Source organism: Capra hircus, chromosome 10 (genome assembly GCF_001704415.2).
Source record: "Capra hircus breed San Clemente chromosome 10, ASM170441v1, whole genome shotgun sequence".
NCBI lineage: Eukaryota > Metazoa > Chordata > Mammalia > Artiodactyla > Bovidae > Capra > Capra hircus.
Window position 1 is genome coordinate 21,665,278 of NC_030817.1, and position 21,018 is coordinate 21,686,295.

Below are 21,018 nucleotides of genomic sequence, written 5' to 3' on the forward strand. Positions count from 1 at the left end.
TTTGGTTTCTCAAACTGCAAGTGCTTCTCTGTTGCCCACGCAGACGCTGGGTCCTGCCCCTCAGTCTCACGGTTCTGGCTTCTCTCCTCAGTTACATGGCATTTCATCCATAAAGTTTTCCTGACTGTCCCCTCAACATAACTTCCATCACCACAGCCATCACTGGATGCCGCTCTGTCTTCCTTCCTGACGTGTCAGAAATTCCATGAAGGCCCCCAACTCACCATCTTGCTCACTGCTGAATCCTGGCCTGGGCACAGTGGTTGGCACGCTGAGAGTTCTAAAAAGAGGACTGGCGTGTTTTCACTTGTGCTTGTGGTCTCCCCTCCTTGTTCCACAGACCACCTCCCTGTCCCGTCTCCTCTTATCAGGCACCTCTCCCCCTCAGAGCTGGTGTTTGCATCCCCTTCATGAGTTTCTGCCCCTGGGAGGGCAAAACTTTCTGGAAGGATCACATCTCTCACAACTGCCTTCAAAAGAACTTTTTTTATTATTATTATTTAGAAATGCAGTTATATACAGAGAACAATTAAAATTAAATTAAACTTTGTACAAATATTAAAATACTATCTTCACACCCACTGCAATGTACAGGATACCAAAAAATATATATATAAAATAAAATAAAGCAAACCCAAACTGACTGAGTGACATCCTGCACAGTCAACAATGCGTGCGTCATGTGAAACCACTGCTGAGACTCCACAGTGGCGTGATGAGCCGCCAGGCCACCCTCAACCCTCTCTTCTCCCCGCCTGGTGATCCAAGTGCTTTGCCCAGGCGCATCCCCCCAGCTCCTAGCACAGGGCTCAACCTTGGGGTTCTCGTTCAAAATTCTACTAGATTTTCAACTGGCGGTTAAGAGGGGTTGCTTCCCAGGAAAGCTGAGCCTGCCCTTCCCTCTCCAGGGAACTGGCTACTCTACCACTCGGTCTACAAACCTGCCACACAAAATCCTCTCCGAGCCCCTCACCAGACTCCAGTAACAACAGGCCTTGTGCTGAAGGCCAGGAGCCCTGGCAGGCTTCAGCAAAGCTCCTGGACTCTGTCCTCAGCAAGCACATCTGCAATGAAGCTGTCAAGCCTGCGTCCTTTCCCTTCTGGGCCCTGTATTTTCAAGGAGCTGGGGCGGGGCGGGGAACCAAACAAACAGGCAAGGATCTAGAAATGTCTGCAGCATTTTCCATTCTCTATGTAGGGATGCTCCCTGGAAATGGAAGTGACAGTTATGTGGGAAGCAAGTGGTTTGAGCTCCATAGGGGTGGGGAAGGGAAAGGTCGAGTGCTAGGGTTCCTGTGCCACCACTGACTTAGCAGGAAAAGTATACCTTTGTCTGGCCATCAGCTTCTCCATGAAGCTTCACGGCTGGGGGAGGGGAGGAGGCGGCGGGCAGGAAGAATAGGGATGAGACAGGAGTTAAGTTCTGTTTGCAAATGGAGTGTTGGGAGAATGTACGTTGAAATGCCTTATAAAACCAAAAGAACTCACGGCCAGGACTTGGCCCATTTCACAGTTCACACCCAGTGAAATGGGAACACAGCACACAAAACTCAAAAATGGCAAAAGACAGAGCCTACCTGCTGAACTAAGGCATTGAAAAGGTTAGAAATTTTAAGTGATTTTTCACCATATACTGGCCCTTGAAAGTCACTGGAATGTGACTGCAAGTTACCAAGATATAAAACCTGCACTGAGTCAGACTGTGCATGCAAATAAAAAGAAAAAAATGCTTCTTAGAAGTCCTTTGGTGCCGACTGTTCCTCCTGTACAAGTTCTCTGCTGGGCTCCCCTAGAGGTGAGCCCGGGGAAGCCAACCCAGCAGCTTTCCCCACTGCTCCAGGACCCTCTGGTGGCCCCCAACACCACCTTGTCTCTCAGCCAGACCCCACCCCCCAAGGCTGCCGTGGAGGCCCTGATCCTTCACAAGAAACAAGGGCCAGAAGCTCTAGAAACAGCAGTTTATGGCTGATGTGGGAGACGAGAACTAACTGCCTGCGGGAAGCCGTCACGGGGGTAAGCAGGGAGGTGAGGCTGGCCCGGTACCCACATGCCAGGGGCCTCCAGGAGGCAGGCCTCATCAAAGCCAAGGACAGGGGAGCAGGGGAGGGGAGCCTCCCAACTTTTCTCTCTTCCCTTCCAGGTGGCAAGTCTGGGCTTGCGATCCCCTCAGGGTGGGCGGGCAAGGTGAAAGAAGGGTTCAGAAGGCAGGCTTTTTCATTTTTTTCAAGCGGCAGGCGGATCATCTCTGTGGCTGGATAAACCGCAAACAAAAAGTGCAATCTCATGGGGAAAACCCCCAGAGTACTTCTATAAAAAAGGGTAAGAGCCCTGTTTAAAAAAATATTCTAGACTCGAGTTCAGGTGCTGGAAGATGGGGAAACGAAAGCTGTGGGCTCAGCAGTGAGACTCTGGAGGCACCCCCAAGAACCCCCCCGGCACTGGGCCTTGCTCCCTTCTGGAGGAAGACAAGGGTACTGCGGGTGGAGCAGAACCTGTGTGGGCTGAAGTGACTGGGGTCGTGGGGACCCTGCCCTCCAGATGGACCCCGGGCCAGCCACAGCTGGCAGGCGCATCTCTGGACACGGCCTCTTTGGAGGCCAAGGGCAGGCCTGCTCTGTTCTGCACTTTCCCTTGGGCACCTCCTCCTTACGGGCCAGGGCTGTGGGTGCCAGGTAGGGAGGAAAGAGAGACACTCGGCAGGCGCTGCCCTTACCTGAGAGGAAGGAAGACTACAGGAGTGAGAGGCCAGGATGAGCGGGAATAAAGTGCGAGTGTTGAGCGAGGGGGCGGGAGGTTGAGAGAAGGCCCTTCGTTCCCCTCCTCTCCAAGGCCACCGGAGCTACCCTGTTAGGTCAGGAACTGAAAACGCCCTGAGCTCGAGTATTTTCAGGCTCGGGGGGGAGCAGAGGGGCAGCGCTTCAGGAACAAAAGCAACAGCACATCTCGTGAAGAGGCAGCAGCCCGGCCGAGGGAGCAGCCCCAGCAAGGGCCCCGGCCACTCCTTCCACACCAGGGCCCTGGAGCCAGGCTGCTCCCAAACCGTCCCTACCAGCAAGCGCACCGACTGGGGGTGTGTGCTGATGCCTCCAGGGGGGTCGTCTGTCAGCTGTGACGAGTGGAAGGCAGCAGGGGAGGGCAGGAGGAGGAGGAGAAGCAGCAGCGAGCAAGCGGCAGCATGCTTCCCGGGCACAGTTACTAAGGCACGTGACTGCGGTGATGAGGACACTCAGGACCGGGCCAGAGCTGCCTGCTGCCGTCTGGGGTTTGGTCGGTATCCCGCAGGCCCCCTCCCATCACCACGAACCCAGGACGAGGCCACTGGCCCCCAACTGCCAGTGACCAGTGGGGCATCCCATGGCATCTCAGAACTCTCACGTCCCATGGGGGACGCCGCCGGCCTTGGCCGGCAAGGAAGCCAGGGCCGCGTGGCGTCACACCCAGGAGGCAGCAGGCACCTTCCCCTTAGGCTCCAGGGAAAGAGAAAAAAAAAGGAGGCCAGGAAGGCCAGATGCTGGAAGTAGGAAGCGAGGACTTGCATATTAGGAAGACAAATCATTAACAGCCACCTTCCTCCCCTCCCTTGGGATCTTCTGGACGCTTCTCAGAAACTCACCAGGGCCAGGAGCCACCACCTCTGAGCTAGACAGCTGGGCGTGAAGATGGCTGCAGGGTGACTTTTCACAGCCTCCATCCTCAGTCGAGGCAGCACGCCACCGCTGTCAGCCAACGGCAGGTCCAGAGCCCCACACTCTGGCCCCAGCTGAAGCCACTTTTGGATCTGCTCCTGCTAAGGGCAGTGGTGCCAGCCTCCAAAGCAAACGGGCCAGACCCAGGCCTGGCCCCCATGGGGGGCAGCAGCGTAGCCATGAAGCCTGCGTGACGGGGGAACCGGATGGGGCAGGAGGAAGGCACAAGCAAGCACGGCGTACCCGGGCCACATGAGCCGGGGCTACCACCCAAGAGCTGGTCGGGGGGACCACAGGGCTCCGGGGAGGGGCGGGTTCAACCCAGCAAGCTCAGTTCACGCCCCTGACACAGGTGGGAAGGCTGGGCTGGGCAGGGAGCCGGCTCCTCCAGCCATCCAGCAGGCAGTCGGCGAGACTCTTCCCAGACTTTCCAGTGAAGTGGGCCTGCGGGCCCTCAGAGGTGCGGAGATACAGACACACAGATGGGCAGCTCGGGTCTCTGGGCAGGGTAGCTGGAGGACATGGTGCTCAAACACACAGGAAGAAGAGGAAGGGCAGAGAGGAGAGGAGCCTGTGGCAGCCCTCATGCTTCTTTCAACAGTGGGATATCTGTGGGCAGAGGAAGACGGAAAGCAGAGTGGTTACCCGTGTGGGCGACGGCAGCGCAGCTCACCCTGCTGCGGGGGCCCTCTAAACCCCTCACCCCTTCTCCAGGCCTTCCCTGCTCATCTCTCCGTCTGTCTGTGTGAGAGAACCTGAACAGTCAGTCCGGTATTCAGACCCTTTCTGGTCCTGCCACCCTGCACCCTCTTCTCTGCTTTGATGCTGATGGTTTAGTCGCTTCTCTTTCTACCCTTATTCTCATCTTATGAGGCTACTGAGCCCTGGTTAAGTCTCACCTTCTTCTTAAAGCCATCCTCCAGCTGTGTGATTCTGAGTAAATCAATCCCCTTCTCTGGGTCTCAAGTCACCTCACACGTCACCTAGGTTAGACTGACATCTGAAGGGCCTGGCTTCCTTCAGAACTATCTGCCCTGGATAACTTGGGCTTAGCCTGCAACCAACTCAATAACCTATGTGTCTGGTTTTGTGCACCCCTCATTCTGACATACCTATTCAACTGACATGAATTTGAGCAAACTCTGGGAGATATGGAAGACAGAGGACCCTGGCGTGCTGTAGTCCATGGGGTGGCAAAGAGTCGGACACGACAGCCACCGAACAACAACATTCTGACATGGACCCTACCATTTAGGTTCCATTTTTTTTCTCAGGTGTATGCCCCATCTTCCCAGCTGACTGACAGTCCATTCATGCAGACAGCATGTTTCGTGGTTCTTTCCATCGCACCTGAAACCTAATCCAACACCAGGCACAAGATGGGCTCTGTCTGAATAATGCTAGTTCAACATGCGGAACAAAGCCAGGGGATAAGGAGGAGAAGGGAGAAGAGCTGGCGCCCCAGGGCTCTTTAGGAAGGACAAGGGATGAGGTCTACCTCAGTATGTGCAGACACAGCCAGCTGCCCTGGGGGCCACTGGCTTTCAACTTCAAATCTGGCCCAAGTATTTAATGGCCCCTTCCTAGCTCTACATCCCACCAAGAAAATAGAGGAGGCATACTGCTGATACTCAGGAAACCCTAAACCTGATCTGCACTTAAAAATTTCCAACTTCTTGGCTCTCAGATATTCTAAACCTTAGACACTAACTGTGCCCAGGTCTCGCAGGAAGGAGAGAGCTCTAAAACACTTTTGGCAGAGGGGTTGGTGGGGGCGGGGGGAGCGGGATTGGTGAGCATGGAAGTCCTGACTTTCTAAAGGGACACATCTAGGTTTATTCTGCATCCTGAACCACAGTGGGATTTCATGTAAAGATGGTTTTTAAAGTGACAAGAGTCAATCCCAGTGTTTGACGCTCCAGGCTCCAGTAAAGGCAGAGGTATTGGAGGCAGCAATTTCATCCTCTGACGGCTTTACCACAAAGGCCCCAGAGTTACCTGGGAGGCAGTATGGCACCACGGATTATGATACAGGCATGGGAACAGATCCATCTGGCTTCAAATCCCAACTCAGCCATTTACCAAGACTTACCCTCTTGGAGCCTCAGCTTCCCTATCTGTAAAAAGGCATTGGTAAAAATACCTATTTCTCAGGATCACCGTGAGGTCTGACCTGAGGTAGTACAAGAAAACCAAAGAGCACAGGAGGTGACAGGCTCTTATTTAAAAGGGAGCAGCAGAATGCTCTGGGAGAGAGACAGGCTCCGGTTTTTCTAAGACCCCACATCTCCTTGTCATTCCTGTCCTTTCATGAACATAAAAATTAGAACAAGAGGACAGGCCCCACTTCTACCTCCAATTGGCTGTCTACCCTGTGATTTAGCATTTCCCTGAGGCCATGAATAGTTTCGGGAGACTCCAAACCTATTAAGACTCACAGACAATAGCAAAAAGTCTCCCAATACAGAGCCCAAAGGCCCACCTAGGGTAAAATCCTATTTTGTACGATAATCCCCTAGGTATTATCCTTCTTTGCCCCCAGGCACACCAATGATTAGAAAGGCTCACTATCCTTCCTCACTCCCAGCAAGGGCCCTGGGCACCAGCACAAACCACCTACCATCTCTGTAGTCCTCTGACGTGAGGCTTTGTATGTCACTGTTCTCTGAATCTGGGGCTTCTTTGTGTGCCACTCGGCTGTTCCCTGAGCCGGCCACCCAGGAAGAGGTGGTCGCCTGGTGCACCATCACAGTCTCTGAGCCCCGAGAGCCCCAGGCTTCACAGAGTCCAGACTGGCCTGGGGCCTCTTCCTCACTGCCTGCAGAAGAACAGGCCCCCTGGTCCTGCAGGTGCGGTTCCCTTGGTCCACTCCTCCCGCTGGGCCCAGATCCTTCTGACAGCACAATCTGCACTCTGGGGTCCGCTGGCGGCACGCAGTGACCAGAACTGCCATATACAGCCTCCTCGTACGACGGGAGCGCAACCTGGACTCCATCCACCATGATGGAGACCTGGTCCCCGGACACCCCCTGGTCACGCCTGCATCCGGAGAAGAAAAGGACAAAGGAAGAATCAGAATATGCAAGAGTGGGTATCACAATACCAACGACACCAACCATTTCTGAGGGCTTACTATGTACCAGGTACGGCACTAAGGGCTTTATACACTTCATCCTACCACATCCTCACCTGAGTCCTTCACCAAGAATGCGGATGAAGCTCAGGGGAGTTAAGTAACCTGCCCAGGCACACAGTTGGTAAGGGAGAAACTAGGATGTGCATCCATTCTACCTGCTTCCAGAGACTATGTTACTAACCTCTGGGTATACAGGCACCTGGCCCTCTGGTCCTGTGCAAAACCTAGGAAGCTCGAGACTCAGAAATAAAGCCACTGGCTCAGCACAGCTAAGCCAGGAAAGTGGAAGAACAGGGGCTGCACGTACCCGTGGACATACCCTGCCTGTACACTTCCAGCGGGCAGACGGTATGGCACGTTCATTTGCTGTTTAGTTGCTATGTCGTGCCTGACCCTTTTGTGACCCAATGGACTGTAGTCCACTAGTCTCCTCTGTCCATGGGATTTCCCAGGCAAGAACACTGGACTGGGTTGCCACTTCCCCTCTAGGATCTTCTCAACCCAGGGATTGAATCTGCGTCTCCTGCATTGGCAGGTGGAGTCTTCACTGCTGAGCCACCAGGGAAGCAAATTACATCTCCATAAAGCTCCTTTTTAAAAGAGGAGAAGGTAAAGAAACACCGTGATCTTGAAATGGGACACTGGACTTGAAAACTGAAGGAAGAATTCTGTTCTTTTGACTCAAGTCACTTTACTTGCCTTTTATTTTTTTAATTTTGTAAACTTGAAAAAAAAAAAACCTGTGGATTACAACACAAATGTCAGACAAACACAGAAAAATGTATTTATTTCAAAGGTAATACTAGTGTATAGGCTTCCCTAGCGGCTCAGCAGTAAAGAATCTGCTTGCAATGTAGGAGATGCAGAGAAGCGGATTCAATCCCTAGGTCAGGAAGATCCCCTGGAGAAGGAAATGGTAAATTACTCCAGTAATCTTGCCTGGAAAATCCCACAGACAGAGGAGCCTGGTGGTCCAGGAGGTCGTGAAGAGTCCGTCATGATTGAGCAACTAAACAGCAATAATGCTAATGTATAACCTCTATCTGGGTCAAGAAATTGAGCCCTGCCAGCACCCAAGCCCCAGCGACCCATGACCATTCCTGTCACCTAAAATCATTCCTTTGACTTTTATTTTAGTAACTTTAATGCCTAAGCATGAATTCTTCAACGTCATTTAGTTTTGAGATTTTGTGACCTTTTATGAATGAGATAGATAATAAATGTGTGTGTTTGTGTGTTAATAGGTGTGTGTGGTATGTTTGGGAGATCTAGCTATGCAAATACCTTTTTTTCTGGATCACTTTTATACGCAGGCTCCAGCCCCAAACCAAATAAATCCAGATGGAGGCCCAGGTGCTGGCGCCCGTGTTTAGTTCCCCACTGGAGCCTCTCTGTGCATCCAGGAGTGGGGACCAGGGAGAGAGGGCAGCGGCTTGCAAACATGAGCCTGCCCCAGAATCGCCTGGAGTGCTGATGAAAGGCAGAGTCTCTCATTCTGTCAGTCTGGGTGGGGCCTGGAAATCTACATTCCTAACAGGTTCCCAGGTGATGCTGCTGCTGCCGGGACCACATGTGAGAACCACTGACATAGTGGAAATAACACGGCACTGGAGTGAGACAGACTGGGGTTTAAATCTCAGCTCTGTCGTCACCTAGGGCAGCGGCACCCAACCTTTTTGGCACCAGAAACTGATGTTGTGGAAGATAATTTTCCACAGACAGGGGTGTGTCAGGGGGTGGTTTGGGGAAGATGCAAGTGCATTACTTTTACTGCGCACCTTATCTCTAATCTAACACTGCCACTGACCTGACAGGAGGTACTGGTCTGCGGCCCAGAGGCGGGGGCCGGGCCGGGGCGGGGCGGTTCCCCTGACCTAGAGGGATGACCCTCTCTCACTTTAGCTCTCTGAGCCTTAGTTTCCTAATCTGCAACGATCCTGTGAGGATTACGATGGATGTGAAGCAAAAGCACACTACCTGGCACACCTGGAAGTTTAACACACACAGGGCTCTCCCCTTTCCCTGGGCACACACGGACCAGCAGAGGCCAGCAAGCCCACCAGCACCCCTCTGCCAGTCCAGGGCCAGCCCCCGACAGTGACGCCTGCTGCCACCGCCACTGGGCTCACCGGCTGTGATGGAAAGACTTCAGCTTTGGCTGCAGCAGCACAAACAGCACCACGAGGAGGAGAATGAGGGCCACGGAGCTGGCAGTGGAGGCCACAATGGACAGCGTGGGGACCCCGAGCGACGTGTGGGTGTCTTTGTCTATGGAAACAAGCCATCATCAGCGGTGTTTTGTACCCAGACACATGGAACGTGAGCCCCACTGCTGACCTTCAAAGGCCGCCCGCATGGTGCCCCGGTGAGACATGCCAGGTATGGCCAGTGTCGCTCTGGGGGCAACGGTGCGGAGCCAAACGGCTTCTACATCAAGGAAAATGGACATTTCCCTATTCTGTTCCTGAAACTAAAACTCCCTTCACCTTGGACTGCTGAGGACCATCTAACACCTAAATTCACTTACCCCTAGAGATCTTACCTTTATAAACCCAAGCTGATCCTGTCCTCAACAGCAGGTTGAAGACATGAGCCATTCAAATGCACACATCTTTCCACCATCTAAAGTCCCACCCATGTGGCAGGAAACTTTATAAAAACAGGGCTGTAATAACCCTCTGTTCTAAGGTCCTGCATCTTTAGCTGTATATCTAAAGCCGGTCCCCACCGTTCTCCGGGGTGTCACGGTCCTGAAACTGGGGTAAAAAGCCCAGGGATGGCTGCATGACACACACTTTCCTCAGGACGCTGGACCTCATGTCATGTACGAAAGGAGGAGGCTGAGGGGGAGCGCGCTTCTGCCCAGCTGGACTGCGGCTCTATAACTAAACAGCGCCCTTCCATTCAGGGAAAAAAAATATACCACAGACACTACAGAAGGTGCCCGCATTGTGCCGTGTGTCAGCAGAACAGGTCAGAGGTCACTGGCCCTGGGCTAGAGCATCAAAGGGACTTTGCATAGCACAGCAGCCGCCTCAGTGGCTCGGCTGAAACGACGCGGGACACGCATCAGCGATCCAAATGTATAACCGAGACATGAAACCCCAGAGGAGGGGAGGCTGCAGGGCGTCAGAGGGGCCACACTGCCCCCCACAGCACAGGGCCCTCTGGAGTGAGTGCACGTCACTTCCCGGGAGCTGGAAGGGAAGCAGGAGCCCGGCACCAAGTACCCAACTCTCGCCTGCCAAACTGACCCTCGTTGAGACGGCAGCTGATCTCCATGGCTGGTTTCCACTCGCCGTTCTTACACGTCAGGTATTTGTAGTCGCCCTTCAGCATGTAGCCTTCGGCACACAGGTACTCGATGACGCTGCCGGAGTTCAGGGGGTCTCTGCAGGGCCGGGGGTGGCAGATGTAGCCGCCATTCTCTGGCTCTGGCGGCAGGGAACACACTGCAGAGATGGAGAGAGAGGAGGTACCTTGGTGAGGTTTTCCAGCGGGAGTGCCCTTGGCAACACGGAGAGGGGCAGTGCTGAAGGTCTCGGCAGGAAACACCTCAGGAGCAGAGCGCCAGCCCCTTGGAAAGGCTGCTGCCGAACGCTGGAAGCTCAGGTTGCCAAAGACAGAAGGAGGCGCCCTGGCAACAGGGGAAGCCGGGCTGCCAACACCACGTCCCCCTGCCCTCCCCCTCCCTACTGCCTGCAGAGAACCGCATCCTTCACTCAACAGTAGACTCTGACCAAGCCAGATTCACAGAGACCTAGTGTGTAATATGGTTTTTTTTTTTTTTTTTTGTAATATGGTTTTAATAAAACCTACTGGAACACAATGAAACCAAGTGACAGGTGGTAAAACACCAGTAACCTGCACGGGGCAAAGCTAGCCTTGTTTCCAGATCAGGATCAGAAAGGACTCCTTTGTGTGATAAAATGTGCCTTCTCGGCTCCAGAGGGGATTTCTGATGCGTTTCCTGGGAGGCTTCCCAAGCCCCTGGCACCACGCATTCCCTGACCTGCGTGGTCACTGGCATCACTCAACTCCACCCTACAGTAAAGCCTGTATTTTTCATTGAGGTAGGTCTGCTCAGTTTTAAAGGCACCTTCATTCATCTCCTATCTTATTTATTTGTCCTGACAACTCTGTGGGGTAGTTATCATGCCTCCCCTTGACGATGAGGACACTGCTCCACAAAAGTTAAATGACTTTGAGCCAAGTGTAAGGCAGAGAGAGCCAAGGGCAGACCGGGGAACAGAGCTGGGTCTCCTGATTCAAAACCTGTGCCCTTCCCACCAGCAGACACTGCTTCCACCCCAGGAGTGAGCGGCCCTTTAAGGACTGTGTATGTCAGGATTACCGACCCTCTGAACAGGGGAGATGGTAAACGGTACCTAAGTGCGGGACACTGCAGAACCTAAGTCGCCAGGCAATAGATCAAGGGGTGTGCCTCACAAAAATAGGAAGGGGACAACAGGGGCACTCAGGGATCATTGCTGGGAAGAAGATATGCTGGCAGGTGGCCAGGCACCCACAAACTTCAGCTTAGCCCAAGGTTTTACTGACAAATACCCTGTCCCCATCAAGATATCACAAGGACATCAATATGAAAGTAAGAACCGCTGGGTTCCTGTCTTTCACTTCCTCCAATAGACCGAGTTGCTGACTGTCTGAGGTAAGGTGCTCTCCCTTCACAGGCCTGCCCACCACCCTCACCAAACACCACTTCCCTTCACCTGCAACCTGCTCTTATGTAAGATGACTGCCAACCAAGAGAGGAGGGATATGAAGTAAAAAAAAGAGATGATGGTTCCCTCCTCTCAGGCTACTTATCACTGAGATTCAGAGAAAAGACTCCATTACTTAACCTATTAAAATAATGAGGCAGGTCCACAGGTATCAAAGAAGTCTGAACGTCCTCTATGAAACTAGTAGATGAGCCCAAATAAACCCACTCAGCGCCCTCTGAGGACACACCATCGTCTCTAGACTCTTCCCACGCCACCCACCTAGCCCAAAGGCTAGAACAGGAGGGAGACACAGGCATCTCACTTCTCCTGGTGCCTCTCTAAACTCTGGCCAAGTTGCTCAAAGAGCTGGCCAGCTGGATTGCCAAAGGAAGCTCAGCAAACCGCTTTACCTTGTACACGCTCCCTCTTTTGTTCAGGGCAACAAGCCTGCCAGAGATCACCTGGCTCTCTCCAGATTGTGTCTAATTGGTTCATTTCCTCAGTGTAATTAATGCTGAGCATCTGACAGCAGCTCCCAAAAGCAGGCAGGACTCACACAGGTCCAGTGTGTGGGGGAGGACAGTCCCAGGGGAAGGGCTGCTGATTCTCAAGTCATTCCAGCTCTGCTGGGCACTGCTGCCCAAAAAGCCCACATCGTCATGGAATCCCTGAGAGGGCCCTGGACATCACCCAGCACTCATTATATCAGTACAAAAAGTGAGGTCTACAAAGACGCTACTTACAATTCATTTTGATTCACTAATATTTACTGATGACTGGGCAGGGATCACTGTGCTATGCTCTGAAAAAGGATAAAAAGATAAGCACTTCAGGCACATGTGTGCTCAGCTGCTCAGTTGTATCTGACTTCTGGCGACCCCATGGACTGTAGCCCACCTGGCTCCTCTGTCCATGGGATTCTCCAGGTAAGAATAACTGGCATGGGTTGCCATGCCCTCCTCCTTCCCAACCCAGGGATCAAGCCTGCGTCTCCTGCATTGCAGGCAGATTCTTTACCACTGAGCCATCAGGGAAGCCCAAGCACTTCGGGTACTTGTAGCCAAACGGGTATGACAAATAAGTCCACACGTGTATTTCAAAAGCTTCTTTCTTCATGGCTTCTGAGTTTTATGTCGTGACACATTTTGGAGAATATGTTTAGGACACTTTTCTAAACATACTCTCCAATATTTTCTTCTCAAGTTTTACACACTGGGTCTTTGTTATGTAAATAATACCTTCAGAAGGGGAAAAAATAATCATAGGAAATATATACCTGGAAAAAAATTCAAAAAGTAAGAGGGTGAACACAGAAAAGCAAGCCTTCTTTCCCAGTCACTCAGTGCTTCTCCCCAGAGATCCTCCACACAGATTTCACCCTATACATGTCAAATAACAGGATTAGTGCTGCAAGAGGGGGAGTTCAGAGCAGGAGAGATCAACCTTGTGTGGGGAAGGCCAGGAATGGCTACTGGAAGAAGCGGCGTTTTCAATGGGGCTTGATTTCAGCAGGAAAGGAGGTGGTGGTTTGAATCGAATGCTCCAAAGTAGCAAAGTGTAGATTAAGCCCAGAGAACATCAGGTAGCCTAGGTTAGCTTGACTGCATAAAAAAATTTGTCCAAATAAATAAATAGATAAAATAATGATAATAGTAGTAGTAGAAGTAATAATATTGTCAAGAAACCATCTTGCAGAGGGGCCCTGGCTGCAACAGGAGGTGTTCATACCACATTCAATGGGTGAAATCACAAGAGGAGTGGACTTTGATGTAAGACAAACGGAGGAGGAGAAAACCTCTGGAGAAGGCCAGCAGTCGAGCCACCCTTGCATAGGGAAATAAACTGGATTAAAACGTTCCATGAGGATCATACGAAAGAAACAAACTAGGGTACAGCAGACTCAGCATCACGAAGGGACTGCCCCACGTCAAAGGAAGAAATAGGGAGGTCTCAGAAGGAAAAACCAGAAAAAGGCAGGATTGTTTTAAGATGCCAAGAACATAAGGAAAAAATACGGCCCTCCCGCCCAATCAGAAAGCAGAGTGGGAGCGCCTTGGCAGGAGGACCCTTAGCGACGCCTGGGCGTCAAAGGACCGGGAAGAACATGAGGAGGAGCAAATAAATCACTCGGTGGCTTCCGGGAGCCACTGTTCTGGGCAAGAGGCTGACTTAATCTGTGCATCAGGCTTGCTCTCTCTGACAGCCCCAGGTCCGCAGAGGGAGTTTCAAGATCTGTTCTTAGCTCCAAGAAGACAATGAACTCATCTGATTTGGCAAAGCTGCATAATTTTAAAAAGAAGAGGGAGAAAGCCAGAAGATGGAAATTTTACAGGAAAAAAAAAATCAATTAGCTCTCTTTAGCTTCCTTCTCTGCTTCCCATTATCTCTTACAGCCACTTTTTTTGGCCTCCCATGAGCGCAGGAATCAGCGAGGTAATTCTTCAGGGGGCCTGTGGAGTGCCCAGGGCACAGCTGTCACGAAGCAGGAGACATAAGACCAGATGGGGAGGGAGCAGACGGAGGGGAGGCAGAATGATCTGGCTGGTACTCCTACCCCTGAGCCTAAACTAAGAGCAGAAATCAGTAAGAACCCCCAATCAGCCCTCAGATAATGTGATTTTCTTCTGCTGTTCTGGGGACCAGACTTTTAAGAGGAAGAGACCAATCAGAGACAAACAAATTCTAAGATTCCATAACAAACGAATTAACACAAGCTCCAGGAATGGCCTTGGAGTCAAAGTGTCCAGTTTAACACACTGAGCGCCTTTTAAAATGAGGTGTGGAGGGCAGGGACGGTGATCAGCTTGAGGAAGGGAAGCAGAATGCAAATACCGAGTGCAGGTAAAAAGACTCAACAGAAGAGGCTTCTGTCTGATGTCAGTCATCAAGGAAACCCTAAACTCCCACACACTAATATGTGTGAAATAGATAATGAGAACCCGCTGCATAGCACAGGGAACTCTATTCAATGCTCTGTATGACCTAAATGGGAAGGAAATTCAAAAAAGAGGGGATATGTGTATACATATAGTTGATTCGCTTCACTGTACAGCAGAAACCCAACATTGTAAAGCAACTATACCCCAACAAAACACAAAACAATACCCCCCACCAACTCCTTCACGGGGTGCATGCATGCCAAGTTGCTTCAGTCGTGTCTGATTCTTTTGCGACTTTTAAGTGCCTGTGCTTAAGAAACTGTGTTAGTGTTCACTTGCAGGTTTGAAATAATGTTGTTTTACACTAAAACCAGTGTAGTGGCATTTAGAACATGATTGGGCACAGAGAAACAGGTGCTTAGTGAAGGTGCTGCAAGAAAGGGTGGTCAGAGAAAACTTTCCTGGGAATTCAGAGGAGAAGAAAGTGGTTCCCCCAAACCCAGCACATCAACACAGCAGCTGTGGTCACCAGGGGACACAGCTGAGGCGGTTTCACACGTGTCCCTGTGTGGCTGTAACTCCGTGAAACAATCAGAGCACCCCTCCTCCTAAGATGCTCTAGCAGGGCCACAGAGCTAAGCGTGACAGGACCAAAGCCTCAGAAAGATTACAATCGACAGGACACAGACACGCAGGGCTAACTCTCATGTAAATGAAAAAAGCAAAGTACTCAAAGCTGAGCTCTTCTATTGGCCCTGGGTGTCCTTCTGAGCAGGGACATCTTTTCTGTTCATCTGAGAACTGCTGGCAACCAGAGGAAGGTGAGGGCCCAGGCAAAGAGAAGCAGGTGCAAAAAAACAGAAAGGGGAGGAAGGAATGGATGGGAAGCAAACACCGAGCACAATACTGTCCCCCAGAAATGATGCTGCCACAGAGGTGCTTTTAGATTTTTCTTAGTCCCATTAATCTTAATGATATATTTTATTTAACCAATATATGCAAAATACACATCTGATATCTCAACACATAATATAAAAATTTATTAATGAGATATTTGATAATATTCTTTTCTACACTTCTGGCACATTTCAGGTCAGACAAATTGCATTTCAAGTTCTCAACAGTCACTCAAGGCTAGTGGCCACTGTACTGATGGCACAGATGATGGGGGTCTGAGAACAGAAGGAAGGGTTCAGACCACACCACTAGGTGTGAGACAGGAGGGTAAACAGCAGATGAAGACGCCATGGAGCACACAGGGTCCCTTCAGGCTGTTCTTTAAAGCACTGTTTACGTGCTTGCTTTCAAAACCCTTTCTCAATACACGAAGGTTTAATTTCTATTTCTAGCCCTCAAGGCTTTGTTAGGAATAGAGAGAGCCAGAGAAAAAGCAAGGCAAAAATAGGGGGTGGGGGTGGGGAAAGGGATTCAAATGTGCAAATTTCTTTTCGGATGTAAGACTAGGAAAATAATAATTACTGCAAAAAGCCTTATTACCTGTGCCAGGCACTCTTCTGAGCTCTCTCTTTACACGAAGCAGGTACTATATTTTTTTCCATTTTACAGATTAAAAACAATGAGGCTTAATATTTTTTTCCATTTTACAGATTAAAAACAAGAGCCTTAGCTGAGTTGAGTAATTTCCTCCAAGCCGCTCATCTCTAAATGACTCAACAGGTGCTTGGCTCCTGAGCTACAGGCTTGACCAAGAAGTCCAGGCAGACGTGCAGAGGAGGCAAGGGTACCAGTCCATCCCCCGATGGGCCAGGCCTGGGCCTCCGGAGCATCTCGCTGCTCTGGGAAAGGTGTGAGCTCACTAGTTCAACAGGGAGGTGATTCTCCTCAAGAAAGCCTCTCAAGGAAGTTGGAACTGGGTATTACAGACAAATGCAAGGGGCTGGGGTGGGGGTGGGGGTAGTGGGTAGGTTACCACATCTCACTGTGGTATAAAGGTTTCTTCTAAGGCCTCCCTTAGAAATCTCAGTAATAACAGCTCCTATTCACGGCTGCTGCTACTAAGTCACGTCAGTCGTGTCCGACTCTGTGCAACCCCATAGACAATAGCCCCCCAGGCTCCCCCGTCCTTGGGATTCTCCAGGCAAGAACACTGGAGTGGGTTGCCATTTCCTTCTCCAATGCATGAAAGTGAAAAGTCAAAGTGAAGTCGCTCAGTCGTGTCCGACTCTTAGCAACCCCATGGACTGCAGCCTACCAGGCTCCTCCGTCCATGGGATTTCCCAAGCAAAAGTGCTGGAGTGGGGTGCCATTGACTTTTCCTCCTATCCACTGACCACCTACTGTATGCCAAGTATCAGTCTAAGCACTTTACATGTCTTAACACATTCAAATTTCACAAAAACCCTATAAGAAACATATTGTTATAACATTGTACAGATGAGCAAACGGAGTGAGAGAGGTTAAAAAACTTGGTCACGTCACCTGGCAAGTAAAGACCTGAACCCAGGAAGGCTGGCTTCCGCTCCATGGCACTGGGCAGTAACAAGGGTTCTGTGCCCAGCTTCTCCCTCACAGCCCACCTGAAAAAGTGAGCCCCAAGGAGGGGAGCCCAGTGACAAAGGCGATCTGGGTGCTGCCTGTGGACACTGGTCTCTCCTGGCCTCAATTTCCATACATGAAGGCGCTGAACCAGAAGGCCTCTGAGGACTTATCTGCCATTTGCAAACCTGCATCAAGTTGGGTGGATGGCCAGCCTCACCACACCCTGAGATTCCTCTCCAGTTAGTCCTGCAGCCACTCCAGTTCTGAACTGAGCACCGTGTGGGAGGCTCGAGGAGAAGCGTCCTATCTGTGCAGAAGCGCCTGCAGCCATGTCAGGGCAGAGTCCCACCTCGGGTGCACGGCGGGAGTGGAGAACCAGGCCAGAGGAGGCTGTCTGCTCCAGAGAGAACCAGGGGCTGCTTCTGCCCATTGCTTTCCCCTGCGCTCTGCTTTCCTGACCCCTAGTCAGACAATCACCAGTCTAAAACAGGCAGCATGCGGAGAGAGGGAAGAGACGATTTCTCATGCCATTTGCAACCTTCCTCTCCTCTGAGACAAACCTTCCCAGCGGTCAGACAGGAAGCCCATTGTCCAGCCAGGATCCCTTTTCTCATGAGAACTTCCCACACGCGGGGGACGGCCAGCTGCGGGCGCTCCAGCCTTTCCCAGGGTGTGGTCCCAGAGCAAGGGGGGCTGAGCAGCAGCAGAAGCCACCGTGGCTCAGGCTGCCCTCTCACAGGGGCCCGGCCCAAGCCCCGCTCCAGGGGACTGACAGGCTCACAAGCAGGTCCACCTTCAGAGGCTGTCCCTCCTGTTTCAGGCCTGCATCTTTCACTCCCCTCACCTCACAGGAGAAGGGACATGCCAGCCGGCAGGTCAGAGCCAACAAGAAGAAGAACATTTTCTTTATGGCACCTTGCCCCAAACATGAAAGCTCCTGTCATCTGAGAGCGGCCATCAGTGTCATTCTGAAAGAAGTGGTGCTGTTCCTTGGCCTGGAAACCCTGACCTGAAAGTACACAGGGTCAGCTGGAGCCCCACCCAACTTTCACGACTCAGTTCCCAGGTCGCCTGCCCCAGGACACCGTCCCAAAGAGAACTAAGCGGCATGGGGCAGAGCCTATCCCCAGGCCTACAGTGAGAGCAGCCGAGTGAGCTGGGACAGTTCCCCACTGCGTGGGCTTGGGCAGGTCTTCTTATTCCCCAGTTCCCTCAGCTGTAAGAGGGGGACAGTCGAGGTGTGTACCTCACGGGTGCTGTGCAGATTCATCACAATCACGCCTCTCACACACCAAGCAGTCAATAAACAGCAGCTCTGTCAACCCTCCTCTCTTCTCCAAACATCCTCCTGCCTCCCCATAAAGCACTGGCTGTACTGCTATTTCTGCAGTTACTTTCTCACAGGTCGGTCCATCCCCACCTCTCCACTAACCACCCACATACCCAGGCTGTGGGGCAAGCATTTGTTCTGCTTCTTGTAGTTCCAGGTCTTGGTACAGAAACTGGCAGAAACTGACTTCACCTACAAAATTTTGCCCACATTTCAAGGCACTGTCTTTTTAAACGCAAAGGGTCATATGGTTTCTGACTTGAGATGAATCAGGAGCAGATAACAGCTGAAACAGGAGGGAAGTGGGCAGGCAGGGCACAATTATGACATAGTCATAGGACTATGGAGAAGGAAACAGCAACCCACTCCAGTGTTCTTGCCTGGAGAATCCTGGGGACAGGAGAGCCTGGTGGGCTGCTGTCTATGGGGTTGCACAGAGTTGGACACAACTGAAGCGACTTAGCAGCAGCAGCAGCAGTCATAGGACACAACAAAAAACTGGTTAGAACTAACAAGGCCCAAGATGGTGGAAGATGAAACTTCCAGGAGACTTTGAGCCTCTTTATACACTCACTGTAATGCATTAGCTACATGACACACCTACCAGGGCCAGGACAGTTCCGAGGCCAACCATAAAAAGTTGAAAAGTGGGTGGTGACCCAGTTCCTGGAAATCCCCGCCTTCTTCCCCAAAACAGTTGGAGTAACCCTCCCACTCATTAGGCTATGAAACTACCCAATCCATACAAAGTATAACCACACCACATTTCAGAGATGGCCCACACTCTTCTTGTCTGCGGACTGTGTTTCTCTGTAAATAAATCTACTTCTTACCTATCACTCACTGAATTCTTTCTGCAATCAGACGTCAAGAACCTGTGCTTCATTAAGCCCTGAGACCAGCTGTGTGATCTCAGTTAAAAGACCTTGGGCTCCATCCTAATCTGAGCTGCATGATTTCTAGCAGAGAGATTCCCTCAGCATGGTACATCTCATGTTCTCTGAACTGCCCTCTCCCCGTGAAAATACACTCCCAGCCACCAGAATCAGGGCCATGCAGGGTTACAGCGTGGTCTGAGGGTGAATCAGGGTTTGACCTGAGGGCCTACCGTCTCCTGAGCCTTACTCCCTAACAGCCAATACTCACCTTCGTGAAGTGCTTAAGAGGATGGATGAAACTGTGTACCTGAAAGTGTCTTGCATCATGCCTGGCACATAGTAGGCACTTTCTTTAAATTCTTTACATTTATTATTCACATTATAAATGTGATTTGTAAATGTAAACTGATTTGTATAAATGTAAACTAATTTCTTACCTCTAGTTTTTCTTTGCGACCCCGTGGACTGTAGCCCACCAGGCTCCGCTGTCCATGGGATTCTCCAGACAAGAATACTGGAATGGGCTGCCATTTCCTTCTCCAGGGGATCTTCCCAACCCAGGGATCGAACCCAGGTCTCCTGCATTGCAGGCAGATGCTTTAACCTCTGAGCCACCAGGGAAGCCCAGTTTTTGGAACAGGGTAGGGCAAAGACTCCAGTAAAGAAAAAGGATTGCTTCAGAAATTTCTGGATGTCTGGAGAGGGACAGGCAGTGAGAGGAGTAGGATGAGCACTCTGGCTTGCCTGCTGTCCCCTCCTCCAGCTCAGTAATATGCCAGCCCCCTGCCCCACTATGTTCTCAGCAGAGCCTGAGCTGTTCTTGGCTGACAGAGAAGTGAAGAGGCTCAGTCATGTGCGACTCTTTGTGATCCCACAGACTGTAGCCTACCAGGCTCCTCCGTCCGTGGAATTTTCCAGGCAAGAGTACTGGAGTGGATTGCCAGTTCCTTCTCCGGGGCATCTTCCCGACCTGGAATCGAACCCAGGTCTCCAGCACTGAAGGCAGACACTTTACCCTCTGAGCCACCAGGGAAGATTAATGGCCTCCATATGGCCTGTTACCCTTTCACCCCTTTTCTCACAGCTCAGGGGCTTGAGAGACATGCGGCCACCCGGGGCTACATCCTCAGCCCACCCCTACACTGTACCACTGAGAAGACAGGCAGGCAGGAGGACCCTTTTGCTGCTGCTGCTCCAGGCCTGGGCCTCACAGTATCAAAGCCCTCCCACTCACTGCAGTGACTTAAGAGAGCAGCACCCACAATTTTCCACCGCCTCCACCCCAGGATGGTGGGATGCCAGCAGGGCTGTGCATTAACAAATGATACTATGTTCCCCTGAGAGCAGTAAAGGGTTAAGAGAAAACATGTGTATCTTTTCTCATCAGCGATTGCTACTTCCTGGTCTCATCTCCTTTATCCTATCATTGAAAAAGCTGCCCACGCGTCTGCTCTTGCCCTCAGAATTCCCCACCTCTAAGAGGATGCAGGCTGGTCCTCTGCAGGAAGGCCCCAGTCAGCTGCTTAAGGCACTGACCAACCTCAGAAGGAGAACTGGTGAGCGAGTGATAACTGACTTCAGAGTCTGGCTGGGAGCTTACGACAGGGCTGGACTCACAGCTGTGGTTTCACTCCCTGTCTACCATCTGATGGAAATACCTTATGCCAAGTCTGCTGTCAGGCACACACAGCAGGCCTTTGAGAAACACAAATTTAAATTTAAAACAAATTTAAAGATCTCTGCTGTCCAACAGGGTAGAAGTGATAAAGAGAACTAACATTTATCACCAGGCGCTATGAGAGGCACTTTAAAGTTACCATCCTATTTTTAACTCTTCCATCCTATGAGGAAAGTGGTGTCATACTCAGTTTGTTCAGATGAAGAAA

The 21,018-nt window shown here is 51.3% G+C and overlaps 1 protein-coding gene across 3 annotated transcripts in view; it reads right to left on the reverse strand.

The window, feature by feature from the left end:
- Positions 468–21,018, reverse strand: part of SUSD6 (sushi domain containing 6) — a 97,776-nt gene continuing 77,225 nt past the window's right edge. For all 3 annotated transcript variants that reach the window (XM_018054035.1, XM_018054036.1, XM_018054037.1), the window contains 4 exons: positions 10,077–10,274; positions 8,952–9,090; positions 6,307–6,725; positions 468–4,295 (listed from right to left, as the gene is read on the reverse strand). In XM_018054035.1, the coding sequence (XP_017909524.1) occupies positions 4,270–4,295; positions 6,307–6,725; positions 8,952–9,090; positions 10,077–10,274 (782 nt within the window). In that variant the 3' untranslated portion in view covers positions 468–4,269. The remainder of the gene's footprint in view (positions 4,296–6,306; positions 6,726–8,951; positions 9,091–10,076; positions 10,275–21,018) is intronic.